Source organism: Macrosteles quadrilineatus, unplaced genomic scaffold, assembly GCF_028750875.1.
Source record: "Macrosteles quadrilineatus isolate MER2022 unplaced genomic scaffold, UCM_ALF_1.0 Scaffold_2__2_contigs__length_208266976, whole genome shotgun sequence".
Lineage (NCBI taxonomy): Eukaryota > Metazoa > Arthropoda > Insecta > Hemiptera > Cicadellidae > Macrosteles > Macrosteles quadrilineatus.
This window is the reverse complement of record NW_026542595.1, coordinates 189939518-189951890: the sequence shown is the minus strand read 5'-3', so window position 1 is coordinate 189951890 and position 12373 is coordinate 189939518. Positions and strand designations below refer to the sequence as shown.

Sequence of the window (12373 nt, the reverse complement as noted above, 5' to 3'; positions counted from 1 at the left end):
GATAAGAGATGAAGTGTCAAGATATTCACAACAACAGAGCTGTGTCACTGTACCACTGCTAGCCTAGAGATGAGCCTTCCAGGACTAAACCGTGCTTTGTGGCCTGTAGACATCACAAAGGTAAGGGAACATCAATGTGTGCTACCTATATAGTGTATACAGTAGTGAGGTTGATAAGAGATGAAGTGTCAAGATATTCACAACAACAGAGCTGTGTCACTGTACCACTGCAAGCCTAGAGATGAGCCTTCCAGGACTAAACCGTGCTTTGTGGCCTGTAGACATCACAAAGTTAAGGGAACATCAATGTGTGCTACCTATATAGTGTATACAGTAGTGAGGTTGATAAGAGATGAAGTGTCAAGACATTCACAACAACAGAGCTGTGTCACTGTACCACTGCAAGCCTAGAGATGAGCCTTCCAGGACTAAACCGTGCTTTGTGGCCTGTAGACATCACAAAGGTGAGTGAACATCAATGTGTGCTACCTATATAGTGTATACAGTAGTGAGGTTGATAAGAGATGAAGTGTCAAGACATTCACAACAACAGAGCTGTGTCACTGTACCACTGCAAGCCTAGAGATGAGCCTTCCAGGACTAAACCGTGCTTTGTGGCCTGTAGACATCACAAAGGTAAGGGAACATCAATGTGTGCTACCTATATAGTGTATACAGTAGTGAGGTTGATAAGAGATTAAGTGTCATGACATTCACAACAACAGAGTTGTGTCACTGTACCACTGCAAGCCTAGAGATGAGCCTTCCAGGACTAAACCGTGCTTTGTGGCCTGTAGACATCACAAAGGTAAGGGAACATCAATGTGTGCTACCTATATAGTGTATACAGTAGTGAGGTTGATAAGAGATGAAGTCTCAAGACATTCACAACAACAGAGCTGTGTCACTGTACCACTGCAAGCCTAGAGATGAGCCTTCCAGGACTAAACCGTGCTTTGTGGCCTGTAGACATCACAAAGGTAAGGGAATTATCTTTCTATTGGAAATTTCATGAATTAGGGTATGAGTGTAAGAGTTTATGTACCAAAGTGTCTACTGTCTACACTACCGTCATTAAATTTTCAGGTGTTTTCATTATGAAAATATTATTGTCCCTGCAAATGTCTATAATTTTTAATCAATTGCGAATACATAGAAGTAACATCTAAATATAATCTAAAATAATCTAAACTACAAGTTACATAATCTTTGGCTGGATCTGCACATAAGTTAGCCACCGGTTATTCAATTTACGACATAAGTCCTTAAGATTTAACTGGTTTAATAATACATGAACATATATATAGAATCATATTTGAGGGGGTTATGAAAACACATCATTGATATTGTAATATCATACTTTTACATTTTTACGCCGTTTAAAGTACTGTAAGCTGAAAAGTATGTCCTAAACTACTGTAAGTGTATAAACTAAAATGTTTGTAATAAACACTCTACTTTAATCATAGCTTAGTTGTACATAATATCTTTATTAGTTAAGCTTTATTTGTATATCAATTTCAACATTTGTCATAGAGCTCGTCCCGCATCCAGTTCTTGCGCAGCCTATACGTGACTATTTTTTCTTATTTCTATTGCATATATTGTAAACAATTTTCAAAATAAAACAGATTTTTATTTGAATTAATTTGATTTGATAATCAGGTAATCAATAACTACTAGTTGATCAAAGTTAAGTTTACAATACCTCCAAACACAGATTTGTTCTAGAAGGTCAAAACTTTCGTTTAACTCTTAAGGATAAGTCTTTTCAGATTTGATTCTAAATTATTCAAATATTTCGTACTCTTCTTAAGTTATATGATTTAGCTTCAATTTTTGACTCTAACCCACTTCAAACAACACCAAAAATAAAACAAAGTACATGTTAACAAAATGTATAACTGAAGAATCAGGCTTAGTGTAGATTATTCATACATGCTTGATCGTTTTACTAGAAGTCGGCCCATCGTGTCCCAAGGCTGCATACTGTTGGCATCAAATTCATTCCCATCAAAAATCTTTCTTCATCTGCAACGTCCGCTGTTGAACCTCCGTGTCCCGCCACCTCCTAATTTAAGAGTGACCCTTATAATCCTCGGTTACTATCTGCGTTAAGACTTTCCGCAAGGGCGAAGCCCCACCCACCACCACCCCTTCTTAGCCACTACCTGATACCATTATCATACACCCCTTCATTCATAAGTTAAACCCCCCCCCCCCTTCCCTTTGTATATTTCCCATCCTTATGGAACAGCTGAAGCCAATTTAAAGTAGATCTGTCCGGTGCACTCTAGATGTTGTGTTTAATTTGTTTGACATATAATGGTAAAACATACCTCGTCAGGCAATCCTTAACATGTAGTGTCGAAGCTGCTACATACGTTTCGGCGGTTATTTACTGATCTCCGCCATCGTCAGGCAAACAAAAGGATCCACTTGATATATCGTCAGAATAAATCAATAAAACACACATTTTACAAAACATAAAACGAAAATGATAGGCCTATCAATTACACGCACTGCTGAGGCAGGAAGCAGACTGAATGTTATGTTGTGATGTGACTTAAGTGTTCTGAACGCACATCAAGTGGATCCTTTTCTTTGCCTGACAATGGTGGAGATCAGTAAATAATCACCGAAACATATGTAGCAATTTCGTCACTACATGTTAAGGATTGTCTGACGAGGTATGTTTTAACCATTATATGTCATATTACGCAATCCTGGGGCTATGAAAATGAATTTGAATTAATTTGTTTCTCGTTATTTCAGTCACTTAAAACCCCGTTTAACCGTTCACCAATAACTCATCCTCTAGTTATATAACCAAACATTAAAGCACAAACCATAAAATTAACTCTTAAATAATAGAAACAATTTCGTCGACACTAGCCACCAGTGTCGCCGGACATGAACTAGACACGAGAAACGAGCTTCAAAATTTACAGGGAGATGGGAAGTATACTTGTATTGGTTAGTCTATGGTTAAACATTCAAGAAGTGTATAGTCAATTTGTTACAATATTGGTATTTTTAAAAGTATAATAGAGGTGTCGGCTTGTTTGTACATTTGTTTGCAGTGATAATCTCAGACACCAGATATACATGTAGAATTTTTATAACAAGAATTCTTATTACTAAAAGACTTATAAAGTTTGTAAACACAACTCTATAGCAACATATTCAAACTTATTACTTAATGCACATTCATTTATCATTTTAGTTTGATTACAATTACTTAACTATGGTATCATATACCAGAAAAGATTGATCACTGTATTTTCGTGTATGGAGTAGGTTTATACACCATCGATTTCGTGATAACTTAGCTTAGCCCTGGGACCGTTTTTAAGGTACCCATGTAAGGGATTTTGAAAGAATTTTTTTGAAATATGCATGACAAATTACTGTAATATTTTTTTTATCTTCAAAACTCAATTCATAATCAATATTGAATATTTTGTTTAAGAATTGATAATAAAATATCCAGTGGGTATAATTTCTTTATTTAAAAAATTTTTGTATGGTAAAATATTCTTTAGAACTATGAGGTTATTTTATTTAGTCTATGATTTTGTCATTGATAATAGGAAAGATTAGTAAATATTAGTAGACCACAGAAATAAGTAGGACCATTGCTGTACTGTATTACAAATCGAATTCTCTGCTCCCGAGAACTGTTTCAGGGGGTTAAAATAGTTATCGGATTTAAAATACATAACTAGCTGTTCTGAATTAAACACAATTTTAACTGACCACTTGATTCTCGTACGTAAGATGGGCCAACAGCTTGTATATATATAACGTGACAGGGTATTTTTATTTCAAGATTCTGAATCAACCACTTAACGGATTTTAACGATTTTTGTGTTGAAAGAAAGATAATTTTGAGAACTAGGGAATGTCGAAGCCATATTTTTAGTTAAGGATTCAGTTTTTTAGAAATTAATTTTCTTAAAGTCTAGCAGCCGACGCTAACATTCTAGACGAAAGCTTTTGCTAAAATACCATTTGCTTAACGTAACAACTGTAAACATTATGCGTTTGTGACACAAATTCAGCATTTTGATAAAAATTAAATGAAACGTAGGGTTGATTTATTTATACTAGGGAGGGGAAGTAATTAGTTGGCGGGGCTTCGCAGCCGTGGATGCAGCCATGGTGGAAGGAAAAAACATAGGTGTGCTATTCCCACATATTTTGGGACGCAACGATATTTATCAACCAAGGCAGATGCAGGATAAGTGTCACTCAAAAATTTGGAGGTGGCGGGACAGATTTGGGTTCGGAGGTGGCGGGAAAGATTTGGGTTCGGAGGTGGAGGGAAAGATTTGGGTTTGGAGGTGGCGGGAAAGATTTGGGTTCGGAGGTGGTGAGACAGATTTGGGTTCGGAGGTGGCGGGACAGATTTGGTTTCGGAGGTGGCGGGACAGGGAGATAGCGGGAGCACACGCGCCTCCCGGTAGTGGTATGCCTGGCAGATTGTGACATAATCTAGACTACTCCGACAACTTCTCCAACAACTACTCCGCAACTACTCCTACACGGTCCTACGCGGTGTCATTGGAATTCTAACAATTAGCAACAATTAACCACAAACTTCGGGGAAAAGAATTGGGTTTGAATTTAGCCACGCGGGGGTATGTAGTTGGTATTTCAGTTTTTCATAAGTTTTGAGGTCGTTATACAAAGTTCTAAAACGTAATGCGAACTCACAAATATCCTGAAAATGTTTCAACTATGAAATGAAGATACCATGAGCAATATCCATACCAACCAAAAACAGTATAAGTATAAATATTTGCTTTGACTCGAAAAATATAATTATAAATAAATATAATACAATAATCATAATATAAATATAATCATATAAATAAATATAAATATAATAAATATAAACATAATCATGGTATAAATATTGCACCTGTTGCTCGAATTCGAGCAATTGCAAAATAGTAAAGGCGTTTTTTTAACGAATAACAGTCACAAATTCCGTTGACTGAAAAGAGTTTACTCAAATATAATGTATTCAATCACTCCACTCCAGTTATTGAAACTAAAAACGAGCTATTTTGCGTACTGTATACAGGTTGAATACAATGTGTTGAGTTAATGTGATTATTTCCATGCAGTGGTAAAAAAATCCCTTAAATACATTACCAAAGGTGTTTTTAAATTGAAAATCCAATCTTCTTAAAAAGTTGAGTAAGTTTTGCGTAAAATTCAGCGACTAAAGATATTTAGAGAAAGTAGTATAAGGTATTTAAAAGTTGGTATGAAAAGTAATAACACCTTAAGGTGTACCTTGAGCGCTCATCTTTGCAGCTAACCCATTATATTCACCCGTCAAAAGTTCTTTCATTAAACATTCTAGACTTTCAAAGTTGTCTTCAACTTTTAAACGCCGCTTCCTAGTTTTGTAGTATGTTTTGCATTTATACTGACAGTATAAACAGATTGTTTATTTATACTATGCTAGAGTGTGATCTTGAGGTACCAGAGTCATTGAATGAATTTTAAAACTGTTATGCATATCTCGGAAACTTTAATGTTTATAAAGAATTGTAGTTGGAACAAGTCTTTTTTACCAACACACCACCGTTTTTTTGTGAATTTTTTTAAGTGATGAAAAATGTCAGCAATAAACCTGTGAACAACAGTATATTGTGGTAATCAAAGATGTGACAACGATGGTCGATTTCGACAAGAGGCGTCGGGGAACGTCTTTTAGTTTGGGCCAGACCAGTATGATTGGTCAAAATTTATCTCTTTCGTACATAATAATGAATTTTAAGATCTTATAAACTTATACTCAAAGTAAAACGAATAGTGTGGGGAGATTGTTTATTTTACCTGTGGAAACAAACCTACTACTGAAATGCTAATCAATAAGTTATTTAAAATTGAGTAAATAGTAAAAACCATACAAAATTCTTTATGAATGATTTTTCTGCAACACTTAGTGTGGATAAACGTTCGAATAAACCAATTAAAATTTATGTTGGTAGTTATTTTTATTTATTGCTCGTATAGCCTAACATTAATATTTTTGCCCACAAGTTTTAAGCTTACATCTCAGAAGTCACTTAACTGACACATAAAACTAATTTGGAAAAGATGACTTGGTTTGTAAATAAATTAATAAATCTATCTACTGTACCATAATTATATGTAAAAACTAAAATTTTTGGCTCCTTTTTACTTCCCTCTAAAATTAAGTTAGTAAAATAGTCTCCTGCCACTTTTATGGACAAATACGAACAGAGGATTTTAAAAGTCCGAAATGTGCCTCAAGGGTTAGGGCGTGTTCTTTCTGATAGCGTGTCATCCATTCCGACACGCTCAAACCGACCTTGTTTTATCCCAAAAGTTTTATATTCCCAGTTTTTTATGTTTGAATACTAAAATACTCTATTACTTAATATGGGAAGGTTAATAGTTACTCGCAGCTAAAATATTATGCGGACCAGAATTTGAACTAGGAATTGCTCGATTATTTCCTTATGGGTTGGTGAATTTAATTTAAAAAGCTGAGTTCCGAATAAGTATTTTAGTTTAAGGTATAATTAAGCAAAAAGTAACTTTGTAAAGTATATAATTATAGTAATTAAATTTATTACAATTACACAATAATCAGGTATTACAACCTAGCTGTAAAAATAATGTAAGAGCTATCCAGAGGGCATTTACATGGTTCAACCAATATTAAAACATGAAGGATTTGTTTATATTAAATCAAACCAACATCCGTGTATGTATATTGTTTCTAATCGAGATTTTAAAATACTGTATATTTTTTTGGAAACTACAATAGACATGGTATATTGTATCAGACTAATAGTAATGTTTTCCCTAATATCGGAAAGATACCTCTAACCTTTATTTAGGTGCAAACTAAATCCAAATAGGCACATTCCTTTTCAGCATGAGTTGAAAACTGCTTTATTTAAAATCAAAAACATTTAATTTACTACTACAATATTGGTAACATTCAAATATATTTTTTAATGAATTTATTACTTATGTTATATAGAAAGCTCTTCGTAATAATCACCTTGAACATGTGCTTTTGAGCTTCAAATTGCAGGTACCGCATCTTCTAATTTTAATTCATTTCAAAAACATTTCATTTAATTACATTCACCTTAATAAAGCAAGTTTTTACTTCTGATAAAAAATATATTTTCTATTCTATTCTTCAAATTGTATTTTATCCTACAAAATATAATATGGACTCAAGACAAGAGAAGAAGACAACAGATGTTTGAAAGTTCAAAGGTCACTCGGAACCCTCAAGCTCTGACAGTCTTTGTTTAAGATCGATACTACAATATGTCTTTTTTGTCTACTTGATTTGAAAAGTTGTGTCACCAAACAATTCATGGAGTTTCTTAAATTATTACAACTAATTTTTACTTCTACTTTTTGCTGTTTACTTGAATTCACAAAATAAAAACACTTACTTGTAACAGTCTATTTTATTTCGCAAGTAGTATCAATAAGTAATCCTAATATTAGTAAAATTAGTTGAGATGTCTATATATTTGTAATGACCTTTTGCACTTCAATTTACATACCGTTAAACTACATAATACATTTATTACATCATCACGGAAAAAACGATAGAAGGCTTCACAACTTTATCGTTTGAATCATGTAATTAAAAGTACTTCGAACATAACGAAAACGCAGATGATATAAAAAAGACTTTATGATTTTTTTTTACTTTTAAATATGAAAATAATAAATTTTACTTTATAAATTGAATAAAGGTACATGTCTTTAATGTATCAGAAAAAAATTTTGAATTATAGAAACAATACTATAATCTATACTATTATAAAGAAGAGGTGGTGTCTGTGTGTGTGTGTGTTTGTATGAGGTAATCTCAAAAACTACTGAACCGACTGGGCTCAAATTGCACACAAATGAAGCTATAGCTCCGAGGATACATAAAGAACTATTTCCGCTTCGATATTGTCCTAGGGCTCTGCTCCGTGGGCTTTCACAAATTTGAGGCGAGAGATTTAAAAGTAAATATTGATTGGTGGTATCCATGGTAACAAAGAACAAACCTACAAAGTTTAAAAATGTAAACAAGCAGAACTAACTGTCAAATTAATTTTGATTTCATAATTCCACTCAGCTGGTTCAAACATATTAAATAATGCACGGATATTAGAACAGAGAGGGTAAGGATTATAAATTTAAAATAATGATGTCACTAGCCCGAATGTAAACATTATTTAACATTACTTAAATGGAGCTGTCAAACCATATGTTAATGTAATTTCATTAGTATATGATTCTTTCAGTTACTTAATTTGTTTATGTTTATGATCTATTTTACTGAGTCTGTTCTAATATTTGTGAAATGCTGTAATAAGATTTTACAGGGAATAATTCGTTGTAAAAGAAATCATTCATGGATATAGGAAATAATTAAGATGGCCGCAGCAAACCTATAGATTGAGCGAATTCCTATTTGCCTGATTATAATTTCACTGAAACATGTTATAAAATTACCCTATTGACAGGTTTGGAACCATTGTGATAGCTTTTCCTCTACAGTGCAAACCATTGAACACATTTTTTTTTTATTATACCTTAAAATCTATAATGAAAACTTTATACTTTTTTCAATGGTTTAGGTGCAGTGGTAGAGCATTAGGGCTATGGTAGATGTGTGCTTTACTATAGGATCCCGTATAAATTAAAAGACCAAATTTTCTTAAAACGTCTCCTCACCCATCACTGCAATAAGTATTTTATACTTATATGCCAAAAACCCCGTACGAAGGACGGGTATTCTGCTAGTATTACAATAAAATCTGGTAATAATTGGTACTTTTCAATTTTCTCGCCACTTTAAATATTATTGCGTAATTTTGGTTAATTGGTTGTAACGCTAACTTAACAATTCTTGAAAAATTAAGGAAATTGACAGGAAAGCAGGCTTACCTTTAAATAAGACCATAGAGACACATAAAACCTCACAAAAGTAAAAGTAAAAATTTATGTGGTCACTCACCACTTTTTCAACCACTGGAGATTGGAGAAATGGCAATGGCAGTTGCAATTTGAATCTATTACCTTTATTTATTTATCAGATAACCTTGAAAAATATGCATTTATATATTCTGACTTATTCTATGTTATTTATAACCGTACTACACCAAATGTAGGCTACACAATAAAAACTGTGAGATTTAAATAAATAAAAAAAATCCTCAACAAAAATTTACTTAAGTTTTACACTTAACAGTAGCGTGTATGATCTCCATATACAAACCTAACCTATTTAACTATTACATTGTATTTTCTATACACAGTTTGACCTGTATATTTTGTATGATTTTAACTACTGTATATAGCCTTACCTAACCTGGCCAAAATGAACAATGATATCACAGGGGTGAAATATACATGTAAGTGTTATAGGTAACACGTTTTATATGATTGCAATGCCTTGCTTACCTAGCCGAATGTCTGAAATAAAATAAAGTAGAGTAAAGTAGAGAAAGTAAAAAGTACCCTTTACTTTTAACTTTTACACCTTGTAGAAATAGTGTGTCGACTCAAAGATTGTAAAATGAAGATACGTTGGGGACTAAGTAAAGTCCGAGTGTATGACATCCAGCAAAAAGCCCTCGTTACATATTTACTTACACATCAGACGTCTTGACTATTCACTGCACTTGGTTGAAAAGGTCACTTGCATTTCTGCAGAATATTTTTATTAAATTCTTGTTTATTTTAGTGTGGATCATGTTTTGTTTTACCATTCAAGTTTGTTGGTTTATTAACGTTTTTCCTCTAATTGTAAAGGGATTTTCCTCAAAAGTTTGCATTTTAGTATTGCCTTTATTAAGGTTTATATATTAATTTCTTTAGTACAACTCAATTAATTCGAAATCTATTAGTTTAACCATACAGTTTGAAGTTCCGAAATGGATTGTTTTTGTATTTTGCAGAAGGTATCCGCACTTTTTTCCACCAATATTTATAAGCAGTGATTAATTGTGTCAAAGTTTATTTTGATGTCAATATAACAATGGTCGTGTTTTTATACAACTCGTTTTTACTTATTCTTTATTTTTCTAGTTATTACGTTTGTAATATATAAATTTAACATTTTTGTATGTGTTGGATAAGTAACATCACAATATCCCAATCATTTCTCAGTTGACTTTTTAAGATTATTAGACGTTTTTATTTAGGTTAGGCTATGTTGTTTAATTTCACGGACTAAATTCGTTATACATTGATTTAGAGGTTCTGATTCTGAATGAAATTTTAAAGAATCTTTAGGGTCTTTTCAAAAAGGAAATAAAATACAAGTGTTTCTGTTTGTAAAATGTTTTGTTTTGTACCCAGCGTAGATTTCAGTTCAAAAATACGTCACAAAATAAAGTTGTATGGTTACAAAACGTTTTTATTAACATTTCTTGGAGCTTTCGTACAATTTTTGTACTCAAAATGTAAACTCACTATAAATAAGAATCATACTTGAAGACTCAAATGGAAACTAAATACTATACTAAATACTGTACATTATTTATATTTTTTACCAAGATGAAATTCATGGCTATCAAATTTTGCCTCAATTTCACTAAATAGTCTAAAAACTTGCTACAATCAATTTAAGTAACTTTAAATAATAGGTTGAAGTCCACAACAAAAAAAGAAACTTTCAAATAACCGATGAAAGTTGCAAACTAAATTTAACTGGAAAACATTATTTAACGTCCAATTAAAAAGTTGAAATTGCCCCAAGTTGAGATTGACGTGTTTAAGACGGGTCTTGAGCAAATAACAAGAAACTGTTGACTGTTTGGAAGGCAACATTATAATATTAAACAGTCTCAGCTTGATCGATTTAAACTTTCTTGCCGTATCGATGTTATTCCAAATCAAAATAAATCGTTACATACAACTGTCACCAATTCTTTGAGAAAAACGTATTGTAAAAATGTTAACAAGTCGATTCAGTCTATTTACAACAAGGAAATTGGCTTTGATTTGAGAAATTAGAACAAGGTGGTTGTAAATATTTATACGAGGAAAACTGTTGTTGGAATTTAAAATGTATACGTGTTTAGAGTACATATCACACATGAAGTAAGGAATTTTTTTTCCGCGAACTCTTGGTTCCACGAATCAGCTGTAAATTTATTGAGCTAATTATTTATTCCTGATTCTTCTATCTGCCTTGTTTTCATTAACTATTAAACCAAAACCCGAAGGATCAAAATGATTTAATTGTGCTTCATTTATTGGACAAGCGTTTTGAAAATTGTTTAATGTACTTTTTTCTGGTTGAATGTAAAGATATGTTTAGCACTTTGCTTGAAATATGGTCTTGATCCTGCGAAAACTCATTTTTGGATCTTAGTGAAAAATTTTGTGATACTGTGTGTGGCGTTATTTAACTACTTTTCTTAAGAATGTCCTATAAGAAAACTCTAAACTTTTCAAAATCTTGGAGACCAATTAGGTGGATTTTAAATATCTATAATTATTTAAAGTTTCTTCTTTTGTGATTTCGCAGCCAGTTTAATAGATTTGAATATGCAAAAAAATACTCAAAAATTTAATCCATGACGATGTTTGAAAGTATATATTTTACTGAATAAATTTTGTAACGCACTTATAGTGTAAAAAATAATGCTTATCTGTAGAATCGCGCAATATGAAGTTATTTTCAGGTTCTCTGAAAATATTTCATAATGGAATTGTTTAGTGAAGAAAGTAAAGGAAGCGGAAAATTGGATGAAGAAATTTCTTTAGGATCTGGAGGTAAACTGGAGAACGTCTTAAGACTTATTGAAAGTGCCTAAAGCTCCGGCTTGTTAGTGGCCTGATGTAAACCAATTAGGACATATTGTTTGAGGAATTAACTAAACAATTACACTTTTTTCGGTTTATTTTCTTATTGTTATTTAGGACAACCTTAAACAGTTTTATCCCAAAACACATAGTGTCAACAGTTTCTAAATTCTCAACAATGTGTTTTTAGTGAATTATCTTCTTGACAGTGACCTAATATATCTGCTGAAGGTTTAGTTAGCGAATTCAGTGTCATAAGCCAGATTTTTTAAATCATTAAATTTAAATTTATTGAGAGAAGAGAGCTTACAATAAGACAACAGTTTTGCATATTATACTAATTTTCAAGCTTAATTGAAGATATTTTACATAATTGTAAGGAAGGAATACCATCTCTACTTCAATCCATAACTAATTATTTTTAGAACTTAAGATCACAACATCTTCCTGAAACCATCAGGTGGTTTCTGTTTTTATTTTCAGTTATGGAAAATGTCAAAAATTATTCTTGAATCAACAAAAACTTAACATTAATAAACTT

The 12373-nt window shown here is 32.3% G+C and overlaps 1 protein-coding gene across 1 annotated transcript in view; it reads left to right on the top strand.

Annotated features, from left to right (window-relative positions):
• Positions 1-524: 524 nt before the first annotated feature.
• LOC128985229 (thrombospondin type-1 domain-containing protein 7A-like) overlaps positions 525-12373 on the top strand; it is an 82219-nt gene continuing 70370 nt past the window's right edge. The window contains exons 1-2 of the mRNA XM_054404618.1: positions 525-636; positions 867-980. Coding sequence (XP_054260593.1) covers positions 525-636; positions 867-980 — 226 coding nt within the window. The remainder of the gene's footprint in view (positions 637-866; positions 981-12373) is intronic.